We start from the raw sequence: 20,901 nt of genomic DNA on the forward strand, positions 1-20,901 counted from the left end.
CCACATTTTTATAGGCTAGTCAAAAGTCAACCATTTCTCAAGCACTTTACTCAGCGATTTCAAGAGGTGTAATGTTCCTAGCCAGAACATATCCATTGATGAATTATTGGTATTGTTCAAAGGTTGGCTATTGTTCAAAGGTCAGCTACTTTTCAAGCAGTATATTCCGAGCAAGAGAGCACGATATGGGTTCAAGGATTACATGTGTGAAAGTACCACTGGGTATGCCTACAACACGAGAGTCTACAAAGGAAAAGACTAGCATAAACACTTCGGGCTGCACAGCCCATCTAGAGATACGTGAGAAGATTGTTTGGGATCTTGCTCCACAATTGTTCCACAAGGGTCACCATTTGTATGTGGATAATTTCTACACAGAAATACCATTCTTCGAGGAATTGTACAATGTGGGCACACTGGCATACGGTACAATCAGCAGTAACCGCAAAGGCTTCCCCAGACAACTTGTTTTGTAAAAAGCTGGACAAGGGAGCATGTATGGCATTGCAGAGTGAAGAACTGTTGGCAGTAATATTCTGTGACGGAAGGGATGTGCACATGCGAAGTGCTTTTCATGATGAAAGTACTTCACTTGTCACTGTGCAGGGGCAGGCTCAGCAAATGCAGAATCCCAAGTGTATTCTGAACTACAACAAGTACATGGGTGGAGTAGATCAAACAAACCAATTGCTTGAACCATACCATGCAGTATGCAAGTCTCGCATGTGGTACAAGAAGTTGCCAGTACACATTATGCATGTAGCTACATACAATGATTATGTTGTATACAGTGCTGCTGCTCCACAAAACACACACATTTTTTAACTTTGAAAAAAGTTATAAAATCGCTCACCACTGTCCATGTACCAACTCCCTACTTTCCAGAAGTAGATGTGGCCAGATTGAAAGGACGACACTGTCAATTATGTTCCTGCCACACCCTTGAAGTCACAACCATACAGAAACTGTACGGTGTGTACAAAACAGGGAAGGAGGCGGGATACTCGGGTGTACTGTGCCCAATACCCTTCCATGCCAGCCCTCTGCCTACAACCTTGTCTTCTTTTGTATGAATCATTAAAAAAAGTATTGGGAGATTGAGTGATTTCCTGGAATGCCTATCATTCCTCAAAAGGGACCCATAGGCTCTGAATTTGTGCATGCCTTAGAAAGGAACTCCACTCCAGCTCCCTGCACTGGAGGCGTACCTTCAATAAGAATAAAACACCATTTCGACTCACTTCACTGTGGCGTGCCTTACCAAGCAATGCTAGTCCAGCTCCCTCCACTCGAGGCGTGACTTGGACAAGACGGGAACACCATTCCGGTTCCCTCCACTCAAGGCGTCTTTCAAAGTGTGTGAACACCAGTTTGGCTCCCTCCCTTGAGGGCTAAGTGTAATGAAAATGGTAACTGGATACCACCTATATGGTGGCGGTGTGTTGTATAACTCATACCACACTGCCATGATTTTCTTTTACTACAGTAAAGGTCATGTTTTGTATGACTGAAATGTCTTTTAGAATGACTTAGATGTGGATTGGTGCGTGAGTCAGGTAAAGCTGTGTTGTACATGCAGATGTGATTGCTGTGAATACCCTTTGACATAACAGGAGAAATGATTAGCATGTCAGTTGATGTGTATTTATTGTGTGTATGGTGCAACATCACCGTTGAATGCAGGCATACTTGATATGCAAGTACTTTAATTTGGTGTGAAAGATATCGCCTGGAGATGAGGTTGCCATATGAGCAGATGTAGGAGTGTGCAGGTAGGTGCGCTTGGTGCCATGTGACATTTGAATACAGGCAGAGTTGATATGCAAGTACATGAAGTTGGTGTGAAAGAGATCACCTGGAGACGAGGTTGCCATGTGAGTGGATGTCCAGTTGCTATAAGTGTGCAGATACGGTTGCTGTGGAGCTAGTGATTCGATAGTGCAGCGACTGCTGAAATGGATGGCTAGTGACTGCATATTCAAACAGAAACTCAGGATGGGAGACCCAAATCTATGAGATTAGGGATAATTTTAGTTTAATCTCTGAATTTTGGTGATGATACATATAATATATCAATTGTTAGCATATTAACATGTAGGGGTACCACCCTCAAGAGTGTGGAGGGTGCAAGCCTTCTGATGGTGCAAGATCTCTTGGATACACAGTTAACAAGGGTTTACAACACAAGAGTGAATGCAGCCCAGGACCTCAGTTGGTCCATGGGTATTGTCATAGGGAAAGAAAACACAACAGGTGTGTACAAGTATGCAAGGGGTGGAGTTGTGTCATAGATCGACACTGTAGTGTTTCGGCCACAGGGTACGAAGACTGGACGTAGGTGACTGGGATGGCCTTCTTCAGGATGGAGGTAAAGGGATGAAACACTGTCCGTGGGGTATCGTGAGCCGACAAGAGGTACGGCGGTAAGGGCTTCTGAGAGTCTTCGACCATGCGGGAAGTACAAAAGTACAACTGTCTGTCTGTTATTATGCTAACAATTGATATATGTATCATCACCCAAAAATCAGATTAAACTAAAATTATCCCCAATCTCATAACTGTGGATCTCACATCCTGATTTTTTGCTTGAATATACGTTCACCCTCCTGGGCATATCAGGACCTAGCCAGGCACCCTGTGTTATTACCTAGCTAGTGACTGCAGACACGAAAGGTGTATGAATGGCCAGTAAAGCGTTTAGTGCCTTGATGTGACTTTACTGCTCACAAGATCTTTTTTTCTTGTGCTAAACCCAACCCTGTTAGTCCTATTGCACTGTGAACTGTATGTATGAGGAGCGTGAGCAAAGGGTCCTGTGAAAGGGCTTGAAGTGGAAAAACAGGACAGCAGTGGGTACTGCACAATGATTTTTTTATTTCCAGAGCACTTGGAATACAAATGATTTACCCGTTTTTGCCCAGGTGAGGACACGACACCCATGCATGCGAAGTCTGGCTAATGGTTGACTTTGCCAGGCCCTGTGGGTAATACATTCAAGGGTCATTCATGCAAGTCAGACCTCTGTGGATTCCCCTGGGTGTCTTCTTTTCAGAAACGCATGTTCCCCATTTTCTTTGCTGGCTGTGCCGCCCCCGGCCCAAATCTGTAGGTTGTCCACAAGACCAGAATCTTAAACATTCCCTCTCCCCAAACCCTTTAGGATACCAGTCGTTTAGCCTTTTCCCTTTGCGCCCAGGTAGGTGCACCCACACATGGGGTGCCCTTTATGTCGGGACACCTGTGGGGTTGTGGGAAGGTAAGAGATTGGTTGTTTTCTCACAGTTTTCATACATTTGCTACTGCACTTTGTTACACAACCCTTTCATTTCCCAAATGTAACCTACATTTAGTCGCTGCTTTAGGCAAGGTACGCTTTGTAACCTGCACAAGTCATCTATACTTCAAAAGGTCTGCCTGGCTCTTCCAAAAAAATGTACGCTTGCAGTTCCTAACCACATTTATTTGCCTCATTTTCACATGCTAAGTACGTCTGTTTAGGCTGTCAGCATAAACATCCTGTGTATCATGGCTCAGTTTTTGGCTTGTGGTAGTGCTCGTTTTGTGAAACATCACACATTTTACGTAATTTCCTAACTCAGGGGGAATGTAGCAGTGCATTGCTTTTCTCAATATTCACAGAAGCCATTAACTTACAGGTCCAAACATGTCCAGCACATACCTTTTTTTTCCTGTCATTTTCCCCAAACTATGGGAATTTTACCTAGATAGTTATTGCCTGACCGGTGCAAATGACCCCTTTCTAACCCTGGAATTTTGTCTACTTTTCAGAAATGTATGCCTTTCTGTCTTCCCATTCAGCTTTCCTACCCTCTTCCAACCCGACCACGCATGTCCTATTGGGGGAAAAAAGGAAAAATCACCTACCTCTCACAAAACTGAACGTAACCATATTGGTTTGTTTTATTCGCTTATATAGCGCACCAAACCCAAGGGTATCTGGGCGCTTTCTTAGGGTACATCAAGGTTACGACAATAAAGTAAGATACAATATTTACAGTAATAGATGTGGTAATGTTAGACCAGAAACGACCCTATAGTATGTATAGTATGTTGGCCATAAACCAATCGCATCATGTGACAAACATCGCAAACGCAGAATCGTCAATGTAACCAGAGGGCGTCCATTTTGCAAAATGTGAGCCATTTGCTTTTGTCCTTTCTGTCAAAACACTTTGCAAAATGTATTCTATGCTTTGAACTCACACACAGTACAAGGCCACGACATGAATGCTGAAAGACTAACAAAGACCGGAATGTTAAACGATACAGAAATACATTGTTTTCCTCCCTCATGAAGTCCTTGAAGGCGAGCAGGATCCGCATCCAATTAACAGTCCAGGTGCCGGACTGTCTTGCAAACGCTGTAGTAAAAGGCAGTTAAAGCATGAATTATATTCTTTTAGCGGTACTCCTTCGCGGAGACTGGTATTTTTCTGTTTCAGAACAGTCTGACCCTTAGTTCATGAATCGAGACACAGATAATGTGCTAAGAAATGTTTCTCTCCTACGAACACGATATCCTTGCCGAACTAAGAGCTCTATGTTCCCCATAACAGAAAGCTGTCTCTGCTACTATTGGTAGAATAACTATATTTAGACTGAATAGAGATTTGTCATAATGTGTCATGATTGTCAATCACCGAACCCTAGCCTGAACGATACATTTATGGGCGGATTGAATTGCCTTCAAAAAGATTGCACGTTATGTATATATATGGCTGCTTGAGCGTTGGTCGCTCTCTTGCGTCTCACGATGTCTGGGAACACACGTTGCAAGATGTTGAGACCCCAGTCGGCTGACTGAGAATACTTTGAAGTAAACCAGACTTATTTGGAAATCGAACCTCGTGTCTGTCGTGTCACTAGAGTATATGGTTATTGTGCCTTAGTTTCCATATGCTGTATTTATGGCCTAGCAGTAATGTACATAAATATACAAAAATAACAAGAAATACAATAGGTACATTTGTTCACGATATACATAGCTTAGAAAAGTAGTGGCAAACCCTCAGGCGGCTAGTAGGTGGGGCATACTTAAGCTGTGGGCATGGTCAGTCGGTAGAGCGGTCCTGGAGTCAAGATAGTGCATGGTAATTACTTGGTTTGTGAGAACAGCCAGGTTTTTTACTTTGTTCCGGAATGATAGGAACATGGGGTCTGTCCTGAGTGCAGGTGGTAGCTTGTTCCAGGCCTTGTCCGCAAGCACCGGAAAGCTGGTGCCTCGTGCTTTGAGGAGTTTGAATTTAGGGATGTTGAGACAGAGGGCATTGCTCGCTCTGGTGGGTCTAGTGGATTCATTCCTGGCAAATGTGTCCGTCAGATACTCAGCGGCTGAATTATTTAGGCACTTGTGAGTAATCATGAGCGTTATGAAGGTGATCCTATCTTGGATAGGGAGCCAGTTAGTGTTACGTCGGATTTGTGAAATATGATTTTTTATGAAATATGATTGGAGCGCAGGATGTTTAGGGCAGTTCTGGGTGCATTATTATGCAATACTTGTAGCTTGTGCTTATGAAAATATGTTTTTTTTGTTTCCAATCAAACTGTTCTTGAAAGTGATTGGTCAGAATCCTTTGGTCTCTGGTCAACCTTCAGTTTTTGTATATTATGTAGCATAAGATCTGTCGGCTACCTCAGCCCAAAGGCTGGTGGGAGGCCATCAGGGCAGGATCTCGGGATTGCTCAGCATTAGGTCATGGCAGACCCTCAGTAAAAGCAGTGGTAAATGCTCCACCCTGTTTTGGAGAGTTGCGTATGAGTCACACATTGAGGTGCCTATGTAAATAAAGGTTGAGACTTAACCTCTTGTGGCTGATCAATTACTTAAATTCCTTTGGCAGGTGTCAGTGGAAAACTTCATGCCAGCGTTGCAACTTACAAAATGACATGCAACACAGACAACTTTTGGGCCAAAATTGTTCCAAACTGCAGGCAAAAGGTATGCAAGCTTGACTGTGCAAAAGCCTCGATGTTGGAAGCGTAGCATGTAAACCCAGGTCACTATGGCAAAGACCCAAGGGAGGAGAAATAAAGAATGTAAGAGCGAGTGGACAAAAATAACGTGCAGTGGGTCATCCCATGGTCCCGTCCGTCTGCTTGGAGAAAAGGACTGGCAGTTTGGGCCAGGGTCATAGACGAGTTAAGTAACTAAGACGCGCGAGAGCACCTGCATACCAGCATCTTTCTATTTAGCGTCTAAAATGCTGCTCTGCATCATGCTTTGTCCCTTCCCTTACTCAGGAACCACATCTGACACATTTGGAGGAAAATGGATAGGACTCAATAGCATGACTATTTAGTTCCATGCAGTGACCCGTGTTGGCAGACAGGCCACTTGGTAATCTAAAAAGAAAGGTAAATTCACAGGAATGGTTGAAAAACATGCAACCACTCTGGCCACCTTCCACCAAGTGCTATGAGCCCTAAATCATTTTGTCAGATCCACTGCTTCAGAGTGGCACCACTACAAGTCCATTCCTGGGGCAATAGACCCTAATCTAGAAACCATAAAATTGGGACAGGATGTATATATGTATATACAGCAATCTAGTTAAAAAGCCATTAGAGTATGGCATTCCCACAGCATTTTCACTCGTATAGATTAAGTGAATGAACTTTACCCAAACTCCATGGGCGGTGGTGGCAGAGCATCCTCTGGAAGAGCTGGTGTGCCGGGTGATGCTGGTTCATACGATGGTGGTGGTGGATAGAGACCCATGTCCATGCTGTCACCGGAGCTCACCGATCCATTCTGGTACACCAGGCCTGAAGGGTGCCTGTAGTCACAATAGAGCATATCTACCATTAGCAAATTCAAGCCAGCCATGGGTGGAGGACATGCAGAGAAGAGACAGCAAGGGATTCCCAGGCTTTAATAATCAGTAAGGACCAGGAATGCGAGGTCAATCAATCATAAAATGCAGAGGAGTGTCATGGGAAGGTAGATGGAGGGGGGAGGAGGGTAAGAACGTAATATACCCCCATCGACCAGACTTCCTTCCAAGGCAAGAACTATCATGATTAGTTTAAACACAGCATGAAGGGCACACAGATTGTCTAACATGTCATGAAGCAACAATTGGGTAGCTGTGACATCTTTGAACCAGAGCAGCACAAGAACATGGTGGTACTTTTTAATGCTCAGGACGCATTCCCTAGCTTAGAAAGGAAAAGCCCCCCTTAAATTAGGCAAGGCCACCTTCTCATCCGCTCCCTCAACGAGCGCAGTAAAGAAAAGGCTGAAATCAAAGGCATTGATGAGAAACAGAACTCAGCAATAGATCAAGTTAAGGTAAGAAATTTCTGAGGGACTATGACTGCCAGCTTCAGATAATATGTTTGCCCCTACATCAACCACAAAAATAATAAACTCTTTACATACCCTTTAAGCAGCAGACACTATTAAAAAGTACTTTAACTATTAAGCTCAGGACACAGTAATAATTCCAAAGAGTCTTAAACCATGTTCTGGTTGTAAAATTATTTTGATTCCACATTGAAAGAACAAAAGACCATATGGCGAAGGTTTACTCGATAATTGTGTAAAGGACTTCATTGGCTGGCCCAGGGTCTGTATTGTTAATTTCCCACACAATATTGTCCAATATCATATTTCCCCACTCCCTTTCCTTTATTCGAGGATGGGTACTGAAACTTCAAGGCAGTGACTTCCAAGATAAGTAACCCATTTTTAACTGGAAAGGAAGAGTGAGAATATTCCTGGGATCTTTAGATCATGCACCTTGTACTGAGTGTATAGTGGATCTCCACGAGAAGGGGCCGGTCATGGAAAAGTGTCTCTAGACAAAGCGGCACACAAATATCTGTGGTCATGAGGGTAGTGTGTGAGGTCAAGGAGCGTGAGGACACTACACTGAAAAAAAGAGGTGGTAAAGACAATGGTGTGACAGCATAAATGCTACATAAAGGGGAGAGGCAGCATTAACCACATAAAAAGTGAGCCCTAGAGAGGAGTGTGTCTAGAATGCAAGTTGTGAATTAAACGCACAGCAGTAAGAGCAAGCAATAGAATTACATTAACACATACAAACGCACAAGACAATAACGTTGAACACAGAGGAAAGCCAGAAATAGCAGAGCATTAATAACCACAGAAAGGGGAGATCATGGTGAATTAAGTCATAACATTACTGACCACACAGCGGAGATCCAGAAATGTCAATTACGAGTCGACCAAGGAAGATCTGGGAATTTGAAGAACCTAATTATTGCATACAAAGGTGATATGGGACCATGTGGTTATTGTAAACCACGTGGATCAGTGTCTTTAAATAAAGCATTGAACACACATGAAGGGTGAAAATGAAAATGGAGACCATGGCTACACCTACTGCAGTCTCTTACTCCTGCTGCTGCAATGACATACCCAACTATTGCACAGTGACAAGAGCTTAAACCTTCATGCACAACCCACAGAGCTGCAAACTGACATACCCGGGAGGGGCATTCTTCTCCTTTGGTTCCACAAACTCCTTGCCCATCTTCAGCTTCTCCCATTCTTCTTTCCGTGTGCGAATCTTCCGTGGATTAATATTTCCGCGATTCGGGTTATCTTTCTTCTCTTTCTAATGCACAAAGTAGGACAAAAATAGCATTGGCAATGTCAGTAGGAAAGGCTTTGCTATGGTGCAGGCACAATGCACACACAAGACCGAGGCACATAAAACATATACAAGGGAACACTTCCAGAAACGCACCCATACAAGCATTCACAAGTACTCCCACAAAAAGGTCAGTTTTGCCAAAATATGTGCCCAGGTACTCCAACTACATGCATGGTACTGCCCACATAAAAACAGATATTGATATTATATTCCTAGGTACTCCCATTACATGCTATGCACTGCCGTCATTCCCTTCTTTATGGAAAAAGGACTAAAATACATAATAACATGTAATATGTCTAGTGGCATTAGTATTTCAATTGTAATAACATTTTGTCAGGGTGTACTTAAGGGGGTCATCCTACATTTGAAAAAGAAACAACAGGATGATCAATTGACACGCGTTCTCGCCGGTCATGCAAAGGGCAGGGTTTAAAACAATTGAAATGTTGTTGAAACTAGTTGACCGATGGCTTCATTGAAAAATTAAAATCTTCAATTTCATCTTCATTACATATATTTGTTAAGCAAACTGTCAACTGGCTTTGAGGAATTTGCCTTTCGGTCGTTTATTCCCTTTATTTTTTGTCCTTTCACAGGACCTCAGAGAGGTTTTATTAATATGGCAAACAACGCAAAGGGACCACCATGGAGCAAAACATTGATAAGTAAATCCGGCACTTTCATTATGTTTGACTGTCCTCCACCCCAATGCTTGAACGATTACTAGTTGTAATCTGTTTAATATCTTTCGTGCAATCCAATTTATCCAAACATTCCATACTGCTTCAGAACTCTTATCTTACTCATCAAAAGTATCTTATCGCGCATGGCCATGTCTCTGTTTAGAAACCGCGTCAATAGATTGTGATCCCCTCTGCTATCCAATTTATTTACATTTCTTATTGCATTAGAGCTCTCAAAATATTTTTTTTAAAGTAATTCATGAAACTCCTACGCCCATCGTGCATGTATTTGCCTATTCATAAAAAGCCAGCCTCATTACATGACACCAGACATTTGATGACGGAGCACTGCCGTAAAGCTGGACATGTAACATCTACATTTCTGTGATATTTACCTCATTTAAGGCGCTTGAAAAATGGCGTGTGTGCTGGCATGCAGACAGAAGCTGGACAAAGGCAGAGGCCACTATCAAGGAGATGCCAACCGAGGATTTCACACATTAGCTTTATGCAAGGTAAAGCCATTTCCATACTAACCTCAACATTGCACCATAAACAAACACTGACGCAGCAAAAACCATTTGCATTTACTTTTTTCTGTAGGATTATCACGTACATCTAGAATCCAGGACATCTGTACCAAACCTACTTGTTCATTTTCTAAGTAAGAAAATTCCACCATATAATTTCAGGGGGAGTCAACTAGACACAAATTATGATCTTTTCATAAACCGTATATTTTTCACTTTTAGAACCACTGAGGCTTATCCCCTATGCAATCACTTGCATACTGGTCATGCAACAAGGCAGTACACCAGTCAAATTTAAGAGTAAGTGGCTACCTAAATGGGGTTCGAAAGGACTGTGGATACTATCACATAATTAGTCTGGCAAATCCTGCTCTGAGGAACGTGGACATTCAATGTCCCGGGTGAAATGTATGGTGTCTGTAGGAAATTTGTCATCCTATGCAGGAAATTAGTCATCCTATGCTGTTATTTTCTAGTAAATGGACAAGTAGCAAGTCAAAGTAAATGTAGCAATGACAAAGTATTTGGCGCAGTATACACTATGCAATAATTTAAACAATTATCTATGAAGAATCGTGACAGGTAACACCAAGAGTACTTATAACCTGTTGAATGTCTAACTATCTAACTGGTGATCGATACATCTTGTGAAATAATCTGAACAATACTTCACTTCTGCATAGAGGACGAGCCATGATTGGTAGTACATAGTTCCAGGATATGATGCAAATCATTTAATTGATGACCAATCAGCCAAAACTTTTCATTCTTTCATTTCTCTTCTAATTTCTCCCTCCGCCTTACCCCATGTGCCCCTCTTCAGTGGATCAATTTTTTCACCATCAATTGCATTTCTCGTTTTGTTTCCTACTAAAATTGGATGACAATTGCATAATTTTTCTAACTTATTATGATTGTTGTCTATTCTTGGATGTGAATTGACAATTCATTACACATTCCCATATTGTTTGCATACTTGGAGAAAACATTTGCCTTGAAAAAGACTGGGTAGGTCGAAACACGTGTTGGCAATTCATGAGGGCATGACTGCATAATGCCCCATAAAACAAATTGACACAGCTAATATCTTATGCTTATTTACTTATTCCACGTGACAAGAATTTGATATCTATTAACTAGGCCAAGCGCATGTGATACCGGCACAAATTGCGTTTTAAACTACAAATATGCATTGGGTTGTGCATAGCCTCAGGTGACTGTATTCAGTCTGCGAATTGTAAATGCATCTCGTTCTAACTAGTTTGCAAATAAAAAGAGATTTAGAAGTAAATCACTAGCACAGTATATAAACTGTCCAACTCATTCTGTAAATAAACCACCAATAAGAAACCGGAGTGTGCACAAAATCCAAGAGCATTTGGGAACATACGACTCACCACAGATTTTCACATTTAACTAATATGTCTGAGATGGATATTTAAGCATAAAACCTATCTAAGCACATAATACACATTGGGTGTGATGGGATAGGGGATTCATCTCAACACTTACGAGTCCTCGCTTCTTCGCAGAATTTGTCTCCTCTTCAGCGCATTCTGTTGGTAAGACTTTTTGACTGTTCCCTTGTTTAGAGAAACGTTTAGTTACCGCATTAGGTACATTTAGACTCTTACGAATGCGTTGTCCTCTATCTACAGGGTTACACCTCTCTAGATTGGAACAGGTTTGATCCTTTAAAAGAGACTCCTGTTCGACACACAAGTGAGCTTTGCGACTCATATGTGGTATTTTCTTCACTATTGTTTGAGTTTCTGATTGTGGATTCTTGCCAAATAAGGTATTGATGGACATTCCACTTCGGACTGCTCTTCCAGTGGGATGGCAAACACAGGATCACATCGCCGCAGGAAGGGCTCCGGCTAATGGGCATGGAGGAGGACCATACTTTAACGGACAGGGGGAGGCCAAGGAGGAGTCTGCGGCACCAAAGACCAGGGGAGTGGTCGCAAGTTACAAGGGGATGCAACAGGCCCCCCCCAAAGAGCCCAGTCCCTGCTAAGGCCCAGGATGATGCCCAGGGGGCAAAAATTCGACCGCAACCAAACTAAGAATGATTCAAGGCAAAGACTGAGCAAGTGCTTACAACTATCTGGAAGGAGGGAGGGAGGACGGGGCACACAAGCCGCTCTTGGATTCCGACAGAGGGTTTAGGAATCCCCGCAGGACAGCCCTGGAAATCCAGGCGGGTCTCGACCCGCTCGAGATGAGGGGGGCCTGCACAGACGAGCAGACCTGCCACAGGGCAGGGGTTGGGGGCGGGTTTCAGTTGGGGGATAGGGGGTATTGGGTGCAGTTTGGGGTCGGGGGGGCGGAGGCTCAAGTTGGTGCAGAGTCCACAGTTACACCGGTCCAGAGAAACAGTATTCCTAACACACAAACTCCATGGCAAGTACGATTAAACTCCTCTCAATGAATATTCAGGGGGCTTAATACCCCTGTAAAGTGTAAGAAACTATAAAGGTTCCTTGCTCAACCTACACTGGACAGGAAACGCATAATAGGAAAGTGGATGCTAATCGCATCATTTTGGGGGGGTTTTGAATATCGCTGACGCGAATGCAGAGTCCAATGCGAGGGGCGTGTTAGTTGGAATCAGAAAGGGACGCGCAGCCCAAATTATAGCAACGAAAGCAGACAAGGAAGGCAGGGACGTTTTTGTCACCATGGCAATAGACAATCTCACACACACTGGCTACGGTCTACGCCTCGAATTCCGGGCAGGACGGGTTCCTTCGGGCGGTATTGGCAGACCGAGGGATTTGCACAGGGGGAGATCTTGTTGGCAGGGGACTTTAACCCAGCGTGGGAACCCCAACGGGACAGAAGTAGCGTACCCCACCGCCCACAAGCACCGCCAACACCACCCCTCCTGAGTAAAATGACACCTAGCACTTTTAGATCTGTGGGTAGCTCTGAAGGGGGCTGTTCCAGGATATATGTATTATTCACACGTCCACCAAAACTTCTCCTGGATAGATTACATTTGGGGATCCATGACTCTAGTGGGCAACATTCAGTCCATGCAAACACTTCCCATCACCCTGTTAGACCATGCTACAGTTCAACTATTGATTAAAAGTATCTTACCCCAGCAAGGTCTCTGACGATGGTCGCTTCCACGTGGCGTTTTGTCTGACGTGGCACTACGAGCGGACGTAGAAACCAAGATCAGGGAATTCTTTGATCTAAATGAAGACACAGGGGTGGCGGCAGCAACAGTCTGGGACGCCTTTAAGGCTAGCATGAGAGGGGAAATTATTGCCTTGAGCACTCGTTGGCAAAACCAGAAGCGGGCCATAGAGACCCATTTAGAAGTTGCCGGGCATCATGGAGAGGATGACACGCAATCCCACAAGAGCTCTACATAAAGAACACGCACACATAAGGGGGCAACTGAATATAATCCAAACAAAAATGGCAGAATGGGGTTTATTAGCTCTCAAACAAATACTACGTGCACGCCAATAAAGAAGACTGGTTATTGGCAAGACAATTAAAGCAGAAGACTGCGGCACACACGTTCGTGGGGATAACTTCCCCACAGGGCAAGAAACTGCACGCTACACTGGATATCGCTGTCCAGATCGCCACCTTTTACGAGAAACTATATAGATCAGATGATCCCTTTGATTAACCAATTGTGGACTACCTTTCGCTCTATCCCACTTCCCCAAATTCCAAGAGCAGATAGCGAGGCTCTAGAAGCGGACATCTCACAAGAGGAAGTCCTATAGGGGATCAAATATCTCCCCTCAGAAAAGCTCTGGGCCCGGATGAGTACACTCCAGAGTTTTATAAAGCCTTCCAGCATATTTTGCCCCCGCCTCCCCCTGGCGTCCCTCTTCAATACCTTTGCAGCAGAGGGGAAGATCACCCCCACGATGGAGGAAGCAAAAATGATCGTATTCCCCAAACCGAATAAAGACCCCACACAATGCGGCTCGTACAGACCTAGTGCGCTGATTAACATCGACGTGAAAATCTACACTCGGGTTCAGGTCATCAGACTGGAGGGTCTCCTACCGCAACTCATACACCCAGATCAATCCGGGTTTATTCGGCAAAGACAGACACATTACAACCTCAGAACGGTATTGGAAAAAACACAGAAAAAGGGAACCCCTGCTGTTTTGCTATCATTAGACACGGAAAAAGCATTAGACCGGGTGGAATGGTCCTTCCTGTTAAACACAATGCAGAAACAAGGAAGGTTTCCTAGCCATGATCAGCGAGGTTCCTAGCCATGATCAGAGCCAGTTACAGCAACCCTTCAGCACGTATTCTAGTTAATGGGGGAACTCTCATTCCAGATCTATCTCACTAGAGGTACTAAACAGGGGTGCCCCTTATCGCCCCTCCTATTTGCACTGTATCTGGAAGATTTTCTAGCCTCCATACGATTGAATAAGGACATCAGGGCATACCATTCTGGGGGGGGAATATAAGGTATCGGTGTACGATCAGCGTACACCGATGACATGCTACTCGCCCTAGGGACGCCAGGATCTTCGTTCCCAGCAGTGAAAAGACAGAGGTTTGGGAAAGTAGCGGGATTAAAGGTCAACCTGACCAAGTCAGATTCTGAACTTACCGCTACGTGGGGATGCATTGACACACGCTCAAGAATCCTCCCAATTCAGGTGAGTGCAAGAGAGCCTAAAAGTATTGGGAATCCAGATCATCCCAACGATTAAGGGCCTTTTTAATGCCAATTACCTGCCGCAGCTGAACCAGCTCATAGATAAACTCCACACCGAGGGGGGCGCTATCCACTTCCTGGTTAGGCAGAATCAAAGCCATAAAAATGATGGTCCTCCCAAAGCTTTTATATCTATTCCAAGCCCTCTCGGTAGCGGTGCGGTGCCAGAATCATACTTTTACGTCCTTTACAAACATATTGGCGCATATATATGGAAAAAGAAGCCCCCCCCAGGGTGGCGATAAGAACACTTCAGCAACCGAATAGGAAAGGAGGGTTCGGCCTGCCAAATTAGGGTAATTAAGGACTGGCTTGCCAAGGACTCTGGGAAAATCTGGCGACAGATGGATCAGGCAGTGGTGGGCGCCCCACGGGGGGTAGTATGGCTTCAAAGAGATCACCGGCCACCAAATATGCATAAATCCGACATTACCGCATTGGTGGAGCATCACTGGGACAGGCCAACAAGAGAGAAACAATTTACCACCTTCCCCTCTCCATGTACAGCCTTATGGGGAAATCCAGAATTCACCCCCAGGGGACCCCGGCGGCATGTTTAGAAAATGGAAGGAAGCAAGTTATGCCAAAATAGGGGACACGTTTCAAGGCCCGAAGATAAAGTCCTTCACACAATGCAAAGAGGAACTGTGCTTAGCATAATCAGACAGAATGCATTATTTCCAACAGCGTCAATGGCTAATGGACTCTAGAATAAGGGCAGGGGCAACAAGATCCTTACCATCATTTGAAAGGTTTCTCACAATGGACCCCGGGGACAAGTGCCTAATTTTCAACATATACAAACTATACCAAGGTGCGGATCACACTTCCCCAATCAATCAGCATTGGTATAAGGAGGCCTGGGAGGAAACGGGGAACCGGTTCATGAACGCACCTGGGAAGAGCAATGTCAAAACATCACAAAACTAACAAGCACTTCAAATCAGGGAATTCTGGTACAAGATAATGACGCAGTGGCACTACACTCAGTCGAGATTGAAAAAAATATACCCTAACTCCTCGGGGAAATATTAGAGGGACTATAGAGAGGAAGGGGACTGGCTACCCATATGGTGGGGGTGTAGCAAACTGCAGGCCTACTGGGAACGAATTGATCAACATATGCATGCGATTTTCCACACTAATATGCAGCGAGGTCCATGGGAGGGGATACTAGGCATACATATACAAGGATGGAACCAGTGGGCAAAACCCACCAAGAAAGCATATATAATCCTCTCCCTTTCCGCACTACTGTTTAAAGCACAAAGTGGAAGGCGGCCGGTCCCTCCCACGGAACACGACTGGTTCTTGAAAGTATGGCATTTCACAGCATATACACTGCAGGGGGAGCCGGGCATAGCGAAACTCATACTAGCCTAAGAGGAAAAAATGACAATATTTGAACGAGGACTACCAAAAACTATGTTCGCAAATCAAACGCAAACTGGAACTGTACGATATATGCAAAACTGCTTGATCTGGATCGGTGGGGGGTGGGGAAGTTTCCCTCAATATTGTTATTTACCTGAAAACTCAAAAATGATTATTAAAAAAAAAAAAATCGTCCACTGTGTGCTTGCAACTTATAACTATCTTAAATCTCCTAGAGCATTCTTTCAGACTCTGGCTGCATTCACAAATGCAGCAATGTGCTTATTTAGTAGTGAACTGAGAGCCTCAGCTAGGGAGCAGTTCTTTGGATACTGGGAGGGTGCTGCCCTAGCACCACCCACTTCAGCCCTAGACAACTACACAGTAACCCATGTGTTCACAAACACATTCGTTTCCAGTCTTGACAAGGGGCGGGGTGTGCGATACACGTGTACTTCAGAGCATACAAATGTCTGTACATCAAGATAGAACAAATGACTTGCCTGTAACTCTTCTTCTCCAGCTTGCGTCTTGCATGGATTCACATGCTCATGAACATTCCCAGACAGGCTGGGAAATCTCAGTAAAAATTGAAGTAATTTAGCTTTAAGCTAAAACTGCTTGTCTCCTCTATCGCCTATCAGTGTCTTTTGGATCATGCTGCCCCAATCCAGTGAAACTGCTCTTAAGCTCCATCCCTGGTGACCATCTTCAGATTTGGTTGTGCACATAATAGTGGTAGTATGAACCAAGAAGAGCCAGAAAGGGGAAGGAGGGAAAGTTTACAGCTGAATCCATGCAAGACCCATGCTGGAGAACAAGAGTTACAGGCAAGTAACTTGTTCTTCTCCCGCATGGGGTCTTGCAAGGATTCAAATGCTCATGAATACGATTACAAATACACAACCACAGGAGGTGACAAGGCTCACAGAAGCAAAACATTTAGCATTGGAACAAGCACTGCTTGGCCGACTCGGGACTCCTCCCTGGAATCCCTGTTGACACAGAATCTTGTGAAGGTGTGGGCAGACCTCCACGTAGCAGCCATGCAGATGTCGAACTGGGGAACACCCAGGGAAACGCTGTTGTTGCTGCGATAGCTCTGGTGGAATGGGTTCTTGGTCGGCCTGGAATCCATCTGTTGGCCAGACGATAGCAATGCATGATACAGCGGAGATAGAAGCCCTAGACAGGGCTTTCTCCATGTCCCACAGGTCCAAAATTTACAAAGCCGAGATGTCTTTCAAATGTCCTTCTGGCTTGCAACATAGAACTTCAGGCCATGTGAAAATTCAGCGAATAAGACTCCCTTTTAGCAGGCAAAGGATTCACGAAGAAAATTGGCAAAACCAAAGGCTTGTTGAGATGCGTGATGGGAATTTAGGCTTGAAGGAAGGGCAAGTTCGCAGAACTACTTAGTGAAGAGGAAGGACAAATACAGAGGCTTACAATAGAAGGACTGTACTCCCCCTCAACCCCCCGACCCACTTGGCCGAGGTAATTGCCACCAGGTAGGTGGTCTTCCACAATAAGCTTTAAAAGGTGCGTGGTGCTTTGTTTGGTACAAACAGAGGCCCATTAGTTTAAACAGTACCACATTGAGCTCCCATGCTGGTGCAGGAGCCATCACTGGAGGGAATGTTCTGAAGAGACCCTTGAGGAACTCTTAACAAGCCTGTGCAACCACAGGGAGCGCTTGCCTTGAGCTCGGGTGTACCGGGATATGGCAGACAGGTGGACCTTGATAGATGAATGGGGAAGGCCAGCCTTGGCCAACGAGAGCAGGTACGGTAGGAGCAGCAGCACTGTTACATGCAACAGTGAAATATTCTGTGGTCGGCACCAAACTGTAAAGCACTTATATTTGTGCTTGTAGCAAGTCGAGGGAGTCCTGGCCTTAGCCAGGATCTTCTTGCATTCTAAAGGCAGTGAACAGTGTCCGAATTCTAAGACTGTAGGAACCATACCATGAGGCTCAGCAACGCTGGGTCATGGTGCAGGATTTACCCACCTTCTCTGGAGAGGTCGTCGGGCAGTGGAGGCAGTTTGATGACCGGAACCACTGACAGAAGGAGAAGGTCTGAGGACCAGATCTGCCTTGGCTACGCTGTTGCAATGAGGACCATCTTGCAGCAGCATCAGTGTGTTTATCACATGTAGTAACAATGGAGGGAAAGCGTACAGAAGAGACCTTCCCCAAGGGAATGAGAAGGCATCCCCCCCAGGCTTCTCAGTGGAGGATATATGCTGGCAAACCTCTGACACTTGGTGGCCATGGCAGCAAAGAGGTCAATCTGAGGGAGACTCCACTCCCCAAAAGGCACGACACTTGTGCTTCTCGAAGTGCCCATTCGTGGCAGGACCACAGCTCCCTGCTGAGCCTGCAATGGTGTTCTTGACGCCTGCCAGGTGAAATGGGAAGAGAAGAACAAGTTACTCTCTTACCTGGTAACGTTCTTTTGATGGGATGGTCAGACGACGTATTCCATATCTATGACAGTAATCACCACAGCTGTGCTGCATCGGAAAATTTTCAGCGTCTGCGTCGATGACGCCGATACGCTGTCCTCAAGGGCCTCCGTCGAGCCGACGTCACCGGATGTTATAAATAGGACGCACGACACCCGTAGCCTTAGTTATAGTTTTTTCCCAGAACGTATGGCACCAAACCACTGCCAGTATGACCACAGAAAGCCTTGCGGAAACGTAAGCTGCAATCGCATAAGAAATTCTGTAGCGGGGCAGGTAGGGAGGGAGCGATATGGAATACGTCTTCGGACCGTCCCATCGAAATAACGTTACCAGGTAAGAGAGTAACTTGTTCTTCGAGGGGATTGCATCCTACGACGTATTCCATATCTACGACAGACTCCCAAAGCAGTACCAACGTATGGAGGAGGGAAAAAGAATTTAGAATATAGTAATTTAGAATGCCCAATCAAATTGCAGAGTAAAGGACCGCCTTGCCAAAGGCCAGATCCTGCCCATGAATAGAATCTAGGGAATAGTGTTGTACAAAAGTATGGACCGAAGCCCATGTGGCTGCTTCATAGATGTTACGAATAGGAACACCCCTCTGCAGGGCAGTAGAGGCAGCCATACCCCTAGTAGAATGGGCCCGTAAGCCTACCAGAGGGTCCTTACCCGCCAGGCGGTAACATTCAGAAATTGCAAAGATAATCCATCTAGACAAAGTTTGCTTAGTAACAGCTTGTCCCAAACTCCTTCCAGCGTAACCTATTTATTGGCTGAAACAAAAAATAAAAGGTACATGTCCTATATAGATCTGTCTAATGCCTTTGACTCAGTAGTGAGTAATCTACTATGGGAGAATCTCCATACGAACACTGCCTATAGGATTAGATTGACAGCAGAGGGGGCAACAACTAAAGCTATATGTATGGAATTGGGATTGAAACAAGGCTGTAATTTGGCTGCCACCTTGTTCAATCTTTGCTTATCGGACTTGGAAGGAAAAAATGTGGTATGATGCAAAGGTTTTTCCAGCTCGCTTAGGTTCCCTGAGGCTTCATTTTTTGGCATTTGCTGATGACATAATCCTATTTGATCTCACTCAGGGCAACTAAAATGCAGATAATTGAAAACTTTGCCCAGTCACATAATTTACAACCTAATATAAATAAAACAACAATGATGGTATTTAATGCGGGAAAGAAATTGAAACAATATAGATGGAAATTGAACAATGTCTATTTAACACCCTCGGTGGAGACGATATATCTAGGATACTTTGTCACAAATGCAGCCTCAATTAGTCTATGGTATTAAAGACAAACTCAAAACCCGACCTCTTCTCAGCCAAATGAAGCTAATATTTGGTAAGTATTGCAGATTCTCTCTCCGCCCCTTGCTAGAGTTTCTGAATTTGAAAGTCGATCCTGTTATCCTATATACCCTTGATGTGTGTCCATGATATGAGTACACAACTTGGAAGATTAATGAAAACAGCATTGCGTATCCCCTTGGCAATTCTAAATTGCATTGTGCAACATGAATTCGGATTGGTGTCTCTCATGTAGAAGTAAATGGTGCTCACTCTCCAACTATACAAAAATGTTAGAACCGCCCAAGATCTCCTTATATCAGGATTATAAAAATATAATTTTAACTGATGGTAATAAATCTGTAATGAAGTACAATATGAAAATGCAACTTCTATTTTAGGAACTTGTTGTCCAACCTGAAGACCTATGCCTTAGACCGGCATACGTAAAGAAAACATTATTTGAGAGGGATTGGACAAGTACGGTGGAGGCAATTTCTGGCTTTTCGTTTTATAGGGAATATGCAAGGTTTACCAAAAAAAGGGAGAATTTGAGTATGTATATTGCAATGTTTAAAAGTCAAATAGTGTGGAGTCAGTATATACGGTTCAAATGTAATCAATTTCCAACAAGGGAAAGGATAAAATACTGGGGAAATGACCTGGGTAAAACTGTTGAGACAAAGTGTCGTTTTCCATTATGCAATGAACCAGTCAAAACTGGAATGTGTACATTTTAAAGATGATAGAACCAAAATACTGATGCAGTTTGTAAATGTTGAGTTTGAGTACGCAACTGAATTCATCTGGAACAGGATGATGAATGGTTGATTCAAGCCCATAATCTTCGCATTGGCGAGACTATTGAAAATTGTCGACCTGGAATTAGCTTTGTTTAGCTGAATGTGGTAAATGAAATATAAGCAGTATTACATTGTAACAGATGAAACATGTAAAAATCATGAAAGTTATATTGCATGAAAGGTGATCAAACATTTTTATTTTTGCTTATATATATATGAGAAAGTAATGCTTGTATAATTGTTTAGAATGTTTTTAAATTAGATTTGCTGTATATGAAGTATTTTATGTATTTGTTTTAAATTTTGTAAAGGCTTTTTTTAGCCATATACAATAAAAAAAAAAACAGGTTTATGGA

The 20,901-nt window shown here is 44.0% G+C and overlaps 1 protein-coding gene across 2 annotated transcripts in view; it reads right to left on the reverse strand.

Moving 5' to 3' along the window:
- WASF2 (WASP family member 2) overlaps nucleotides 1-20,901 on the reverse strand; it is a 586,462-nt gene that overhangs the window by 106,909 nt on the left and 458,652 nt on the right. For both annotated transcript variants that reach the window (XM_069622904.1, XM_069622905.1), the window contains 2 exons: nucleotides 8,479-8,609; nucleotides 6,645-6,800 (listed from right to left, as the gene is read on the reverse strand). In XM_069622904.1, the coding sequence (XP_069479005.1) occupies nucleotides 6,645-6,800; nucleotides 8,479-8,609 (287 nt within the window). The remainder of the gene's footprint in view (nucleotides 1-6,644; nucleotides 6,801-8,478; nucleotides 8,610-20,901) is intronic.

Source organism: Ambystoma mexicanum, chromosome 11, assembly GCF_040938575.1.
Source record: "Ambystoma mexicanum isolate Mex_15411 chromosome 11, UKY_AmexF1_1, whole genome shotgun sequence".
NCBI lineage: Eukaryota > Metazoa > Chordata > Amphibia > Caudata > Ambystomatidae > Ambystoma > Ambystoma mexicanum.